The sequence below is a fragment of the Passer domesticus genome, chromosome 4 (assembly GCF_036417665.1).
Source record: "Passer domesticus isolate bPasDom1 chromosome 4, bPasDom1.hap1, whole genome shotgun sequence".
Taxonomy (NCBI): domain Eukaryota; kingdom Metazoa; phylum Chordata; class Aves; order Passeriformes; family Passeridae; genus Passer; species Passer domesticus.
Genome location: NC_087477.1, coordinates 66,503,662 through 66,521,261, shown reverse-complemented (window position 1 = coordinate 66,521,261; position 17,600 = coordinate 66,503,662). Strand labels below are relative to the sequence as shown.

At 38.6% G+C, this 17,600-nt stretch overlaps 1 protein-coding gene across 3 annotated transcripts in view; it reads right to left on the bottom strand.

The window, feature by feature from the left end:
* Positions 1-244: 244 nt before the first annotated feature.
* The window catches only part of PPARGC1A (PPARG coactivator 1 alpha), a 363,434-nt gene continuing 346,078 nt past the window's right edge, over positions 245-17,600 (bottom strand). For all 3 annotated transcript variants that reach the window (XM_064418508.1, XM_064418507.1, XM_064418510.1), the window contains 5 exons: positions 17,219-17,323; positions 16,695-16,815; positions 7,481-7,602; positions 6,975-7,126; positions 245-4,092 (listed from right to left, as the gene is read on the bottom strand). In XM_064418508.1, coding sequence (XP_064274578.1) covers positions 3,989-4,092; positions 6,975-7,126; positions 7,481-7,602; positions 16,695-16,815; positions 17,219-17,323 — 604 coding nt within the window. In that variant the 3' untranslated portion in view covers positions 245-3,988. The remainder of the gene's footprint in view (positions 4,093-6,974; positions 7,127-7,480; positions 7,603-16,694; positions 16,816-17,218; positions 17,324-17,600) is intronic.

Sequence of the window (17,600 nt, the reverse complement as noted above, 5' to 3'; positions counted from 1 at the left end):
TTACATGATTTATGGCACGGGTCTTCAACAGACTTGGGTACTCATGGCAGAAAGGTACCACTTTCTACCATTAAATATATCAAAACTGGTGATGCTCTGCCATGTACAAAGTACAGTAATGCTGGCACGCTCTGGCCAATAATACGAAATAAATTACAACCACTAGAAAGAATAACAGAAAACCCACTACACAACCAATTGCAAGGGGAAAAAACCTGTAATAAGAATGAGAAACAGAAAGGAATTTGAAACATTCGTTTCCCTTTATTTTCTCAGTGAGGCTGATGTGTACTGCACATTAAAAAAAAAGAAAAAAATCACAGGAATTTTCATACAATGAATTAAACCACAAAAGTACATGTAGAATCAGCAGGTGGAAAATAGCCCAGTTTGGGCTTAACTACTATCTTACTTCCCCTGTTCAGCATAGTCCAACCTACAACTTCACATGTTCACCTACTGTACAAATCTTACAGTAGCTCCATCAGGTCAGTGGTTCACATTATTGAAAATGTCTGTCACATAGGTACAAATTTAGAATCATCACATTATATTACATGGCTATTCTAGTTCATTTATAGATCAGATCTTATACTATAGTGACTGAAGTTCTCATTACAGCCATTAAGAAGGACACATAATCATTACCTACTGTAGGCTTACATCTAAAGGGATGAGAAGGAGGTGTGGTTGTCTTTCTTGTTTTTTTGTTTGGTTTTTTTTGGTTTTTTTTTTTTTCAACTGACCCAAGTATTATTACCCCAGAGGCACAAACTTTCCTCTCAGTGCTGCTCATGGTGATGGCAGCCCAACTGATTTTCAGAGTAGCTTAGCACTGATGTTTTTCTTCAACTCTAGGCTCCCTGTGTTTGGATTAGTATTTAGATAATTTTCCATTCTGTAGGAATTACTCAGTAACAGCTCTAGGAGAGACCACAGTTCCTAAGCACCAGTTCTGTTACCTGTATTGTGGATGTGGTACTTACCACAGCATGAAAGCAACAGTACAGTCTTCTTATAAAAGACACACAGAGCTATACTGCAATTTGCCTCTGGTGACAATGTGGTACATGTGCTAATTTGAAATGTTTTTGGGGAAGAAAAAAAGAAAAGTAAACACTGAGTTTATATTTTGATGGATTTCCTGCTACAGTGTCTATGAAAGATCCAAATAGCTTTATTCAGCAATCCTAGCTCTATTAATTTCATATTTAATTAGTAAATCCACAGAGGAAAGCCATCTTCAAGATGCAAATGTTTGCCAGGCCAGTAAAAAAAAAAAAATTTGATTCACTTCATTATGCCTGCTTGGCAAAAAATAAATAATGCCCCAACAAAAGCCCCACACCAATTTCTTAATGTCAGCAATCTAGGGCAAAAGAGAACATTTTAAAATTTAATGACAGAAATGTAAAGGCAAAATAGGTAATGCATCTGGTCCTTGAACACATAATATGATATACTAAATATTGATTTCTTAAAAATAATTTATTGCTTTTAATATTTTTTTTACAACAGAAGATACTCAAAATCCAGAAAGAAAAATTGTAAACTTTTAGTTTGGCATTCACACAAAGTTAAAATACCTGCATTTTTAACCTACAGAGCAACAACAAGAATTATGCAGAGTAAAGGATGTTACATTTGTAACACAGAACCTCCAGAAGAGTTCTTGTCTTTTTTTTGTTGTTTTATTGCTATCTATCTACTGAGAAATAAGAAGCCAAAAAATCAAGCAAGCATCCAGACAGGACAGACAGTGGAATCTCTCAGAACACAATATGCTGGTGATAAAATGAATGCAGCCATCAAAATCAACTGCACTGGTATGGGGATAGAATAGTTTTCTAAGTTTTGGAGTGGGAAGGTAGATTAAATAGTTAGGTGTGCCATACCTTTAAGAAGAGTCATGAATGCCAAAGAGTAATAGAATAAGAAATCTATACATTCACAAGCAAATTCCAAACTTTGCTGATTCAGTAGAGACTCCGAGTTCAGATGAAATTCTGATGCTCAGAATAGCAGTAGTTTATACTCTTGTGGTTTTTTTCTTTCCTGAAATTTCTATTTAATTTAATAGAAGCAATGTCATCAGCAACAATGTCATGGGCACATTTGAGGCCATGCTAGTGCATAGTAAAAAAAAGAGGAAAAAAACGAAAACCAACCCACTGCTTCTGCAAAAGCAGAATTTCCAAACAAAGCACTTGCTTACTCCAAACTGACAACCATCATGCATCCTAGGTATAAAATTTCCACTGGCCTTTTTATTCTTTTAGTCATCTCATAATTTATAATAAATAGGATAATTATAACTGATAAATATGTCTCTTTAGTAAACAAAGGAATGAAGGATTGGTATTTATACAGGATGCATAACTGTAAAAAATATAGATAAATACCATCATTAAACTCTGCCAATGAAAAGATTACTGGCTTCAAGAACAGTGTTCAGACACAGAATTACTGTAAAAATCATACTGTACTTAGTACCTCAGCATATTTTTATCAAACTAAAATCACAAAAATTAAAACAAAATAGCATTTTAAAAAGATTTTTTGACCTCTAGTTCCAAAACTACTGTTGATACATAAAATAAAAACATTTCTTAATGATTACCCATTTGAGAGACTTTACATAAAATTATGATATTTTCTAGAAAAATTTAGATGAGAAAATTTCATTCCCCTAACAAATTCAGTGTATAAAACTGCAAAAGAAAATCAAGCAATGAGAAAAATGTGGAAAAATACTGCAGAAGGTGGTTAATATCTTTTGGGCTAGGATAATTCTTGACAAAATTCTTATATAAGCTCACCAAAGAAGGGATGAATGTGTATAATGCATTTTTGCACTCAGACACACATGCACACATATGCACACTCACACCCTCACCCACACGCTTTTCTCTTTTTTTTTACAATCAAATATATATAAGCATAAGTTCAGCTTTCTACATATGTTAGTGTACAATAATTGTTTCACCTCATATAATTACATTTGAGTATTCTTGATTAAGAAAAATTCAGCAGTTTTTGAAAAGAAGGCTGCATTTACAGTGCATAGCTGTAACAAAAAAGAACATCGTCATACAGTATGTACATAAATAAAAATACTCCATTTAACATTTGTAAATACTCAACTACTTTAGAGAATGTAGCAAATAAACTATCTGTGCACACACCCAGATAGTTATATCCAACTCTTATTAATAATGTAACACCACGTCCGCTCATTAGAATAAATCGCTGAACAAGCTGCACATTTGACCATTAACAAGGCTTTGAAAATTTTGCTGTGGAAGATCAATGTTGTAGACATTTACATGGGTGTCAGAATTAAAAGATGAAACTTCAAAATGTTAGGGAAGCTTGAGCCTTTTAATTTTCTTTTCTGCAAAAAAAAAAAACCCACAAAAAACCCCCAAAAAAACAAACCAAACCAAAAAAGAACAACCTTAAAACAAAGCTAAGACAGATTGCAGGCTTCTGGGACCTGTGGTTTCTTCTGGATTGTCATATTATCACCGTGAGAAGAAGCATCTTTACAAAAAAAAAATACGCAGTGTCTGATCCCCAGACATCAGCAGCCATAGTTCTCACACTGGGGTTTTTTTCTGTTTGTTTTTGTTCTTTTTTTGTTAAAATGCAATATGTACAGATTTTGCAGTTCATCGTTGTACGTGTATCTCTGTGGAACTGCTGCCACGTCTCGTGATTTGCACTGGACGCGCAAGGAACGCCCGGCTCCCCCGCCACCGCTCACCCGCGAAAGCGCAGCTGACACCCATGGACATGCGTGTGCTTACTGGACAGCATCCTGCCCCTCCACTCCTCGAGCAGCTGTGTTCATGTAAACCATGGTTTTGAACAGAGAGTGTAAAGTAGGAGAAATTCCTAAGTACGACTTTTCAGTTGTCCGTTATTGAAGGACGTGATGTCCGTGAGGTATTCGCCATCCCTTTGTTTTCCTCGGATGACATGCTTGTTACCTACGCAGGCTCCGCTGTGCCTCTTTGAGTAAACTATCAAAATCCATGGAGTCATACTTGCTTTTAGTAGAAGCAGGATCAAAATCATCTGAGTTTGAATCTGAAACCCAAAGGATGCAAGTTTAAGTAAGAAGCAAGAACTACTTATTTTCTCTGTATATTGGTACAAACAAGACACTGAAGAAAAACTCCACTTACAACCACAACTTTATGGGATGATAAAAGAATAGAAATGATCATCACAGAAGCTTTAGGCATTCCTGGTAGGAAGTAGCACCTAACAAAAGTGGTACACATTGTTAGCAGTGGGCAAGACCACTAATTGCATATACTTTTAGAGCAGGTTAACTCAAAACAGTTTTCCTCAAGGACTTGAGCACCCAGACACTCGTGTATAGGTCTCAAAGTAGTCCAGATAATCTTGACAGATGCCTTAACCAAAACTCCACCTTTGTGTTGTAATTCTTATTTAGTAACATGTCCAAAACTTAATTTTCCTAAGAAAGGTTCTGAAGAAAGCCAGGGCAGTCTGTGAGCAGCATACAGAGGACAGAGCCCATCTTGCCTTGGAGTCTCGTGAAGTCTTTACACCTGCCAGAATCTCTGGTTTTGCTTCAATTTACCTTTTTGGGTTTGTTTGTTTAGAGTGTGAGCAATTCTGGGCAGGGCCTCTGCATGGCTGCATGAGCAGTCTCAGGTGGGCTCCTCAGCTTTCTGCATCACATGTGATAAGCCACAGCAGCAAGAGCAGCCCAGCTCCTGCAGCCTGGGATACCTGTTCCAGCCTTGCCAGTTGCTCAGGCACGGACGTCAGTCTGTTCCCAGCACAGAGGAGTGATTGTACGTCTGTGGCCACACAACTCCAGTACAATTATTGACATGGCTGCAAGCAATGAATTTCCTTTTGGAGTCAACCCTGCTTAACACTGACTCTCACCAGTTCCTGTGTCACAGCTCCTTTATGAGAGTGCCCTTTTCTTGCCATTTCTTGTGTTGAATTAATCAGAACTCCCCATCTACCACTATAAGACACACTGCGCATTAAATGTTCATTACAAGTTCTGTTAAGACAATATCTTCTCACAGAGGAGAGGTGTTAAACTTCTGACTACTATTTTCAAGTGTTTTCTTTCTTCTGTACTCAACCCAAAGCTGATTAATTCTCTCTGTCCTGGTACCAGCTCATGAATTTTAAAGTTCATCCTGCCATTTCCTTATGCTCCTCTATCAGATACTCTGCAAAATACAGGGAATGCAGTCTGAAGTACAGAAGCTCAAGCTGTCAGCAGGACAAAGTGAAAACAGTCTGCTCACAGATACTCTGGGAATCCCTTCACAATGGAGAGAGTTGACAGGGAATACTCCCAGTGATGAATAATGTTCAAGAGGGTTCCCTTCAGACAACTTACTTTAAACCCCAGATTTTCTGAGATACAGAGATGACCTTGGCTTCCATTGCTGAAGATAAGTCAAATCAAGGCAAGACTTTAATCTGGTTTTACTGTTTTTATCAGCCTACATTTCAACAAATGCCTTACTACCTTTTATATTTTCTACATCAGCGTTGTATCTCTTCAGCAGTCAATTGGCTTTTCTTAGCTTTACATTATCTGTTTAACCACTGATGTGAATTATAGCATATTCATTGTGAACAATGCATATAATCTTCATAATTTATTTTGAAAAGAGATCAATTGGTTAGGAAAAATATATCTGCATTCACTTCCTGCATTGTACAAAGCTGAGGGCAGCACATGCAAGATTTCATTAGCACTGTGTTACAGGGTTATGAGAGATTTTAATGACTGTGGTCATTTATTCATAAAAAAATCCACAGTATCTGATTAATATAGATTCAACAGCAAAAATGTGCCTTGCTATGTAATTCAGAAAAGAGTATTTTCCATGCCTTTAGTCTATTTATACAGGTATTAAGAAAGGTTTAACATTTAATGAATACTTTACATTTTAAAAGGTAATTAAATAAGAGGTGAGTTTATCCTGTATTGTAATATTACAGAGGCTGTTTTGGTAGTCTGCATAGTCTCTTTATGCATATACTTAACATTGGTATTCCTGCTGGAAGAATTTGATCTTCTCCAAAAAGCCTTGCAAGGGGAAGAAGCACCACACCCTGACTCTGTGCATAGGACAGAATCACACATTTTTGTCCAGGCAAGAGTCAGACAGACCAAAGTGAGCTGTCACAGCCAGCAGGCACACTTGGGATTGGAGTTATCACAGCATACTGGGGGCTGGAGAATGCTATGCATAAACCCCATATCATTGGAACTGTAAACACCAAAAGAATTGCTAAGCTGTCCACAGGTTGGAGTCTCTGACATCATGACTGGAAGGCCCTGCAAGGAGACACCTTCATACACATAGATGCTTATGCACGATTTTAGAATCACCAGTTGAGATCAGTGGCTTTTGCCACATTAAGGGTCAGATTTGGCCACAAGCTCTTCTAGATTTCAAACCTGAGCAACTATGAATTGTATTTAATGAGTGCCCCTGGCAAATTCTGCCCATCTACAACAGAACTCATATCAAAGTAAGAATCATAATGAAGTTTTTGGGTTGAGGCCTCTACTTTGTCATCGGTTTATCTCTCGTATACATAAGTGAGGTATTGGAATCAAACAGTTACAGCAATAAATAGTAAAGCATATGGCAGGTTTCTGCAGTGCTATCTTTTCAACTTAGAAATGTATTATTGAATACTGGGCACTTATTTTTGATTATGATGCAAATGGGCTTTAAAAGAATATTCACAGTTTGGAATATCTGAAAGAAACCAGCTCCGATTAGTAGACTTTTAAACTTCTTACAGCAGGTGAAAAACACTTTCTTCAACACCCCTCTAATAATTTAAATGGTATCAGCAATAAACAAAAAAAAAAAAAAGTAAACTTTAAATTCTCATGAGTTACAAGACTCCTGCTATGTACTTCAATTCACATAGAGCAAAATACCTACCTAGATCTGCATAGTTAGACTTGCAAAACTGCTTGCGTCCACAGAAGTACAGCTCAAAATCAGGTTCACTTGACCTGCGTAAAGTGTATCCATTTTCAAGAGCAGCGAAGGCGTCACAAGTATAGCGGTAGGTGATGAAACCATAGCTGTCTCTGCCATTGAAAAATACAGTTGTGAACAAAAGCTGAGAAGAGTTAACACACATTAGTGTAACCCCTTCCTGAAAGCAAGAACTTGCCGGAGACCCAGCAGTGGAAATGCCAGAAGTACTGCATCCATTTATCAGCATGATTGTCCTGTCATGCAGCTAAATACTTATTTCTGGGACAGGAAATTTCAACTAGCAAGATTAATAAATAAGGATGAAAGAAAATAAGTAAGGTTTTGAACTCAGCATGTCATCTGTCACAGGACTTATACTGGTAACTCCCATACCAGTAATCTTACTGCCATAATTTTTTACATATGGCAGCTCTCAAACAAGAAGTAATCTCAAAAGTTCCTACCCATCATCCCGCAAATTTACTGTGCACTCCTCAATTTCACCAAAAACTTCAAACCGGTCCCTCAGTTCTGTTCGGGTTGTGTCAGGTCTGATTTTACCCAGATAAATCACACGACGTTCTTCCTGTTGATAAAGAGCAACCAGAAGGAGTTCTTTTAACAAATGTGTAACAGAGATGAACCTGTACATACATGCAAGCAAAGACACACACGGATTTGCAGAGGACGCAAAATTATAGAAACACTCTTTTGTGGAAGGCCTACTGCATCTTGCACATACATGAAACAGTTCTCTGCTGGAAAGCATCTAAGGTATTTAAGTGACACTGCATTTGTCAGGTGGTGCGCTCCTGGAAGAGTTCACTGATTGCAGTTGCTGTTCTGTGCACTGACAGATGCTTCCCTTTGTATCCTACTGCACCTTCTTCCCTCTCACCTTTTCTACAACTTCCCTTCCAGGACTGCAAACTCTTCCAAACTAGGAGCTCAGTTTCTCTTGTATTCATGTATAGAATTGCAAGTAAAACTCATCTTAGTTGCAGACTAGCATAAAGTAACAAAATAATTGCACAGGTATACCACAGACATAACAAAATGTATCACAAGTATAACATTATAAACTCATATGACTCAATAGCTGATTCATCCAGCAATCCTGTTTCACCATAATCCATACCTTTAAATAGAGGGAAAACTTTTTAAGACTGTCACCCCAGCCAAAACGTAAGTACTACACAGCCCTTAGCTCATTCCCTGCTCATTGGTGGGATAGGGAGGAAAACCAGAAAAAGGTGAAACACCTGTATTCTAATCAGCTTAATGAATGAACCAAAGAAATATATAGTAACAGTAATAATTATAAGGACAGTAACTGTAATGAAAAGGGAAGAGAGAGGAACACAACCCAAAGAAACAAGTGTAGCACCTGCTGACCAACACCCAGTCCATCCACAAGCAGTGGTCTGCCTCTCCAGCCAACTCCCTCTGGTTTATATGCTGGGCATGATGCCATATGGTATGGAATATCACTTTGGCCACCTCAGGTCAGCTGCCCTGACCATACTCCCTGCAAGCATCTTGTGCACCTGCTCCCTGGCAGAGCATGGGAAACTGGAAATTCCTTCATTCAGAGTAAGCACTACTTAACAATAATTAAAACATCAATGTCTTATCAACATTAACACTAAATCAAAATACCGTGCTGTACCTACTGTAGCTACTAAGAAGAAAATTAACTCTATGGCAGCAGAAACCAGGACTGGGTCCAAAATATGCCTTTTTTAAAAATAAATATTGCAGAGGGAATGACAGGAAGTAAAATATATCCCACAGTCACCACTGCCTTTTGGTTTATTCAGAATAAAAAACACCTGACTGAAGACCTTAAGCTAGGATCTCTTCTGCATGTTCTTTCAACACTTGGAACAAAGCATCAGATACTTTTATAACAATCAAGCTGTGGTCGTATCATTCTTTCCTTAGTACAAGTGCTCAGCTGAATGAGGGAAGGACTAGAAAACCCTTTAAAAGTCACTTCATGAATTTTAGGATAAACACTTTTCTGAGGGCAGAGCCATTTAGTGAGCTGCAAGAAAAGAAAATGGAAAAAGGAGATCTTTAAAACACTGACCTTAAGGTAACCAGGGCAAAGAAGCACCAGCTATACATGGCCTGGGTGTTCAGCCTTCCTGTCTCCGATTGCCTCTGGCCTGGCACTACTGGCCCTACTGCTCATCCCTTACACACCCACACAGCAGTCCCATAAATCCAACCACCACCACATTCTCAGCTGGCGTAAATCTGTCAGTCAGTGGAGCAATGTCAGTTTAAACCATCAACTTTGGCACCTGAGACTTGTGCAGAATTTAGGTGCTGAATGCCGAAGGAGCTACACTGACTGCTGAGAATTCATGACTATCGTAACCTGGAGGTGCCTAAAGGCTAATGGCACCTCAACTGTGCAATGCAAAAGGCACTAGGGACCTAAATATAGACTTGCGTTCCTGCTCAGAAACATTCTAGCCTGAAGAGACAGGTAGTTTATAGTGTTACAATTCAGATATAGCATGAAATGTATCTTTTCCTGGAGTCCCTACAGAGGCATAAAGCACCAGCCACTCTTGGACCATGGACAATATAGTTGAGATCAGACCAAAACACAGGTAAAACCAGAAATTATATTGCTATAGCTTCTTTACTTGTTTGAGCATTCATTATGGATAAAGAGACCATCAGAATTCTTAGTTTGGGGTGCTGGAAATCTTGTCTTCCTGTTCCCAGGAGAGCACTTTGCTCTCAGGAACTATTTAATGCAAAATAAATAAACAATTCCTGCAGTAGGAAGCCAACACTAAAATATTTGTCTCCCAACCGAAACTCCTTCTTGCTAGCACATTCAGTAAACTATTTTCACTGACTCTTTTCCTGGCCTCACAAATCTCGGGGGCTAAGATCCAGTTAATAATCTAAGCTCCTGAGAAATGAAAGTTTAAAACTGCAGAAAACAGAGAATCAAGAATCAAACATTTCTACCCTAAAGCCCTACCCAGTAAGGAGTGGCACAAGAATTACCTGTGTCCCTTACAGGTCCCTGGTCAGCCCAATGGAGTCCTTGGTTGCTCTACCAAAGTCTCTTCTTAATCAGGGGGACCTGGTAAGGATCTCATTTAGACACTTTAAACTACTGCCTCTTTTGATTACGTAAGGAACCAAGGTGAGTGCCTTGATAGTCCTCTGTAACCATGCTGGGACAGACACATCCACTCTTAAATGTTACACCTTCCAAAATACAGGGTCCAAAAGCTGCCCTTGTTCTCTGCCATAGCAGTGCAGTTTGGAGAAGCTAGTGTGGCTAAAAGAAGGACTTGTGGTCATGAGCAGCCATACATTTAGGGCACACGGGTACTTTCCAGACAGCTGCTCCTTTTTATCTCTGTCTCCACTGTGTCCCAGCCCACAGCCCTGACCTTCCTGACAGAGGAGTTTGGGCAGGGCTCCTGTGAACCAGGGACTGTAGAGTGCCAGCTACAGAAATCTGCATTTCTTCCATTTCCCCATTCTAATTCTGCTTACTTTCACTATGGTTGGGTGCTATAAACTTCAAAAACAGGAAAATCTGCATATGCACAGTAATTACTTTTTCAGACTGTTTTACCAAATCAAGGATTTAACCGCACTGAAGCACTTGATAAGAAACAATTCCATTGATACTTGCTATTGAACCTAAATGGCTGACCAGATGGAGCAGAACATAACGCAGCAGACTGCCTAATATACTTTAGCTGAGATAATACATCTCAACTGAAAAAAACATAATGTTTCACTCACTGACATGGAGATTGTTATATTACAGTGTGATGGAAATATCTATTGCACACTCTTCCATAAGTCTGTCTGCATGCCTGTGCAATTTTTCCTTCTTCTATCCCTCTAATAACCTTTATATCTCTAATATGCCTTTAAGACAACTGTAATAAACCAAAACTGAACAATTAAAAAAAAAAAAGCCTGTTAAAGTACTGTTAAGGGAATAAGTTAAACCTGCAAAATTAAGGAAATTCAAACTTAAAGCTGAAATGCACCATATGTCCTCCAGTGTGCACATATGAGGAGGTGGGTTCAAGTATTTTTTTTAAGCAGAATGCCATGATGGAATAAGATACCCCAGAACACAGGATTCACACAGCAATCTCTTTGCCTTGGTTAATTTTGGATTATTTAAAGCAACTATGAATATTAATATTCACAGAGATGCCTTTGTTTTATTCCCATTAATAATAAGAGCTATAGAAGCCTAAGAAGATTGCAACACACCTCTAAATATTAAGGACCTTTTTTGATATAAGTTACATATGTAAGGCTATATGGGCATACTAAGTAAAATGTTTACTGCAGTTGTTAGACGATATGATAGATGACTTGGAAACCTAGAGAAGGACAGAGAAAAACTTTTTTTCTCAACTTCGTATGGGCAGAGGGAACCTGCAGGAAACACCAGAAGCTACTTGTTCATATTTCCCTCCCTAAAGTGCACACGATTTATTTTGCATCATAAGTGTTAAGTGTGCATCCTTGCTCTGCCAGGTTAAAAAGAAGAGAATAATCCAGCCAACTCCCTCAGACCTAACATGTCTGTCTTCTTTCATGATCTTGCTCGTTTTTCATCACAGCAAAAACATTTGAAAAGAAAGATGTGGCAGAAAATTTTGGACTGACAAGCAGTATTTTAAGTCTCAAATGAAATTCCTAAAGCATTAGAATAATGAGAAAATAATAACATGAAAATAAAAATAATTAGAATATGAGAAAACAAGACTGGGATCCACCTTACACATCTAAGGGTCAATAAAGGGACCACTCATCCTCTAAATACTGACTGATGCTAAGGATTTTTTTGTCTTGCAAAGGATTCCTCCAAAACTTTATTTTCTTTGTGCTTCCTTATTCCTAAGTCTTTATTCCATAATTATTTCATCATTAGATTTATTAGTTTTCCCTCGGGTTTTTTTACTTCTTCCCCCAGCAGTTGTTATCTTTGCCTGCCTGTGGTGCTGCTGTTCCCATTTTCCTACCACTTTTTGTCTGTATGTCTGTGGTGCATACCTAGTTCTCCAAGAGCCAGGTAATGCTTTATGTGAAGCTGAGAGAAGAAATCCAGGAGCATTTTAAAGTTGGGTTCTGTTATGGGCTTGTTAAGGCTCTGCTGCTCACTCCAGCACAGGTGTCTAGCTGGGTACACACTCCATGTCTATGTTGTCTCCCATGCCAAATGACTTCTCTGCCAGTAGAGACTTTAAGCCATGAAGACTTTTATCCTTACAGCTGAAGGCCAAATATCATTTTGAAAATGTAATGGGATTGGTTGGACAGAGTTCCAAAAACAGAAATGCTATGGGTGGAAATAAGCCACTAAAGCTTAAGCTTCTGATGTAATAATAATGAGAAAAAAATTCCTTATATTGAGTAAAGAAAAATTAGTATGGCCTGTGAGTATGTGAGTATGAATGGAGAAAGTAAAAATCACAAAAACTGGAGGAAAAAACCAAACAAGATTATTATCTTATTCAGATACACTCCATGGTGACTGCTGGAAAAATAATGATGGACCAGTAAAACTCAAAATTTAAGTAGAAACATATACAGCAAAATTAGAGTATCTGGGATCTAGGCCATCAAAATTAGCAACAACAAAACATCAAAATTAAGTATACAACATACACTGAATCCTTCATAAGTGGAAATCCATTGTACTATAGCCTAACTCTGTTTTTAGACTTTTGAGAAGGCAGGCACTCATTTATGAAACCACCTTTCTCCTGCCTTCCTGTTTTAGAGCAATTTATTTTCTTTGAAACCATGTGTTTCTTTCTGATACAGTGGCCTCACAGTACATTTATCTTTTTATGTCTCTAAGCTCTCTGGGACCAGGACTCTCGATACTTGTCTCATAAAGGCTGCCAGCGTTTAGGAATGAAAAGTAGTAATGTTAATTGTAATTTTCTACTTCTGTATAACCTGTTTTTGTTATACCTCTTGGCAGTAGCCAGTGCACACAGTAAATGAGCTCCACAAAGGATTGACTGTAAGTCATTATCATGGCCAGAGTGGCAGAGTAGCAGAGAGCCACAACACCGAGGTTAAGCTCACCAGACAGCTTAACCTCCAGCTCTGGTGCACCACATCAATGAGGAATCACCAGCTAGTGACTCCAGAACTGGAATGTGCTAACTATTTATGGTGCCATGCTTCGGAAAGTATTTGCCACATGATCTACTGAACTGCTGGAGTAAAAACCCCACACAACTCAGAAATTTCCTGGAGTGTATCAGAAGAAAAGAAGGGCCTTCAAGCCTCTTAGCAAGTCACTGTGGTCTGCCCTGGTTGGGGGTTGGATCCCAGTTTCTACAAAGCACTGAGTAGACTCTGCTATCCCGCAGTACTCCTCAAGTCATAGTCCATGTGTCTCCACTATGATCTGGCTTACATGGTTAAGCAAGTCTTGGTGGCAGACCATTCCTATGTTCAGTGAGGATCCATTAAAAAAAAACAACCAACCTGTGACCCAGTGAAATAAAACAAAACAAGATCAAACTAAACTGTGCTAACATTTGGTCAGTTAGGAAAGGAATCACAATCAAAAGTATAAATCAGTGAATGAATGAACGAATGACCAAGAAAAATATTTTTTTAACTGTCTAAGTACTTTGTAGCCTCACCCTGTATTTTTCAGACATGCCTGTTCAAAATTAAGAACTTAATCCACAAAAAAGGCACTGAACCTCCAGTAACTGGAGAGGGGGAAAGAAGAAAAAGAAGATGAGAAGAATATCACAGTACCTTTTGAAGTCAATCCACTGTATACTAGTTATAAGTCTAGACAGGAATTCAGGAATCTATACAGGAAAACACTATCCCGGCTTCTAGTTCTGAATATTCTACGGTGAAGGTGGTGTGTGCAAGACTGAAGGGGCAGCTTTCAAACATGCTTGTGCCACAGAACATGACCACAGGCTTCTAAAACAAGCCTCCTCAGCATTCTTTCAGTGTGTCTTCACATCTGCCAAAATACAAGCTGGCTGCACAATCAAAGGGCATTCCTTCACATATGGTTTTGACAGATTAAAAGATGTTAATTTTTTTCCCCCTCATTTCTTTTTTCCTAGCTTTTCCATACCTGTTGTCCCACAGAGACTAATTCTAGACTCTGCTTCTACCATACCTGATGACTTTTGGCTCTGTAACAACTTCTGCTCCTTTACTGTGCATCCTTTCTACAACTAACTCTTCAGATCTCAGAGCAGTGCTTCTCATGAAGAAAGTCACCTGCCCTGTGTAATAACTGAGGCATTAGTACTGCCCAATCTTTGGGCCATTCTTCTAAGAGTATCTGCAAGTATGTGGCCATAAATCAGATCTGGCAGCACGAGAATGGGCTAGAAAGAAAATAAAAAATTCCCCAATACAGAGAGCAAAGAAATCTAAATTTATGGGACTGTGGAAAGAGCTCAAGGAAAGAAAGAGAGGACATTCTTGTGGCTGAACAATAAATGAGTTGAGTCCCTCAAGATTGAAAAGAGTAACAAAAAAGAGACCCATAAACCAAAAGGCGTAAGAAAAAAAGCAGAGAATGCTAGAAATTATACAAATTTTGTCACTGAATTCATGAGATTGGAGATGCCCTTTCCCTGCTGTCTCCTATTCCTTACCTGCTTTCACGGGATATAAAATAGCACAATTCAATACAGACTTTTAAAGTAAAAGTGCTGGCAGACTTTGGATAATGCAGTTAATATGAATTAATCTACATTTCCTGCAGAACTCACACAGATGACTGGATTTTAGATTTTTTGCCATTGTCTCTTTATTGATATTTATTTTTCGTTTTGATTTATTTATGTCTATTCATAAATAATTCCATTAATTAAGTTAATTATAATCAAAATTATCACTTTAGAAAGAAAATAAATTCAACCTTGGTTTTGAATTGTCTAGAATTTTTGATGCAGTATGATGCAGCATATCTGGAGCTTTTTAAGTTTCTTTTCTTTCCTTTTTCCTTTTCTCTTGATTAGCTACTTACCAAATATTTGTTTGTTTTAAACTAAATCAAATTTTCTACCTCCTCAGCAGGATTCATGATTATTTATATGGGTAAGGTACAGTAATTGAGAAGTAGCAAGATACACCCATGACAGAAGTCTACTTGAATCTCTAATTTGTGGTAGCTCTAAGAGAGAACAGCAAGTGTAAGTTACGATTGCTGGAAGGTAGTGTTCATCTCTAAGCAGATGGAAGCCAGATATTTGAAACTAACTGCAACAATTGACTTAAATATGGCCCTGTCTGAAGCCAAACAAAATTATTCTACTGCCATCACTGTGCTTCAGAGCAGCACAGCAGAGCATGTTATAGCTCTAAATCTTGTGCTTTACAAAATATACCCATCACCCACCCTTTGTAGACAGTGAAATGGAGAAAAGTGAAATGATTTGCTGAAGCTCACTAAGAACAACAGAGACAAAAAACAGACCATAAAGTTGTCTGTTCACTCCCAGGACTCCTCATTGCTGTAGACTATGCCAGTCTCTGTCAATCTCTACACACTCCTGGTTCTGTAGCTGCATTAGGAGAAATGCTGCCAAGTGTGTGACAAATCACCTTTTGCTACAAAGTCCACTAATGTCACTGGGAAAAAGACCTATTAATTTTTGTGACCTCTGGACAGAGCACTAATGGAAAACCTGGGAACAAAGATGAAGTATCCTGGTCTGTACCAGGTCATGCAAGAGCCAGAGCACAGCCGGAGCAGCCGTGCAGGTACAACTGAATGGAAAGAGCAGGACAGAGAAAATCAAAATGTTAAGGTGAGCCACCAAATGGGCTTAGCAACTTTTACAGCAACTGATTTACAGCAGCTCCCAGTTGAATTTATCAAAATGCAGTTGCCAATGGGGAACTCAAAAGGGGAAAACGCCACCCCTCCATTTAATAGCCATTCTTCCTTCTGTCCTACTGCTACAACAGCCAAGAGAGCTGCTTATTCCCACATGGGTTATTTTCTTTGCTTCAGGAATTTCAGTTGTTTCATAAAGAACACTGATGAACAAAATAATTAAATAATGCATATTCATTACAAGAGGGCCAGTGCTAAATTGCATCTCATCTTCAGACTATTTTGCTAAGAATAACCTAAAAAATTAACCAAATCACAGACACTGAAAAAAACATAATTCAAGCCAAGTCTTTGGATCCCAGTTTTGAGTTCTGTTGCCTGCACCCTTTGTATAGACAATTACAGCCACTCTGAGAGTTCAGCAATTGGTATATCACCTGAATCCTTATTTTGCATATCTCTGTGGGTGAAATACAGTATAAAAGGCAGGTTCACTCATATATCTGTGTAAGAAATAGATTAGGTCTCTTCTACTAGTCTACTGTCTGGGATGACCCCTTTCTCTAGTAAGTTCTCTTATCTGTTCAGTGTGAAAAACTTGGAGTGTTGCAATTTACAGAACCTGAAAAAATTAGTAGTGTCACACCAAAACAGAAATTATTATGAAAACACATATTTGCTAAAAAAGAAAAATATTAAGAAATACACACAAGTAAATTTTTGTATTTTTATAAAAAAGAAATAAAGTCTGAATTCTAGCATTAGAATCCATGAAAAGAAACAGAGATCTATTTCAATATGAAAGTTATCTTTACAGTGCTTACAATTGCTTTCTGCCTTTGTCTCTCCCTTTGCTTGGCCCTTTCAGATTCCCGTTTTTCATACTCTTTGCGGTATTCTTCCCTCTTCAGCCTTTCATGCTGATATTCCTCATAGCTGTCATATCTAGGAAACACAACTTAGTCATCAAATTAAGCACCTGCATTTGTGAATGTAATATTAGTAATACAATTTCTGGAATGCTTTACTATCCCAGGCAGTTAGAGAAAGGACAAGAGGAAATGGCTTCAAACTCCAACCAGAGGAGGTTCAGGTTGGACACCAGGAAGAATTTCTTCACTGGAAGGGTGGTTAGGCATTGGAATGGGCTGCCCAGGGAATTGGTGGAGTCACCATCCCTGGAAGTGTCCATGAAATGAGTGGACATGCTACGGTTTAGGTGATGTGGCTGTGTTTAGCCAAAGGTCGGACTCAACGAACTCAGAGGTCTTTTCCAGCCTATATGATTCTACAGTGATCTCCTGAGGAACAGCTGCAAAGCATACCAAATGCAGGCCGAAGGCACTACCTGGGTCTGCGACTGCACGGTGATCTGGACCGCGATCTTCCACCTAAGGGAGAACTTCTGTATGCTCGGTGTCTACAGTGGCTGGACTCACAATTGCAACAAGATCTGCAGGAAGAAACACATTCACCTCTGTCATTCCATTTGAGTCTACTGACACCATTTTCTACCTCTTCCCTGAACTTACAATTTCTTCTAAGCTACCGGTGGGATTTTCCAGTGACAGTTTGCAATCTCCTAGTCAACTAAGGGGCCTCAAGTGATTTCTCCCCTCCTGGCCTTTCAGTAATTTTCCTTATTGAGGCTAACACAGAGCAGACAGTCAGCCATTGTCAACTCCATCTGATAGAGGCCATAGCAAGATTGGCACCAGGCAGCTCACAGA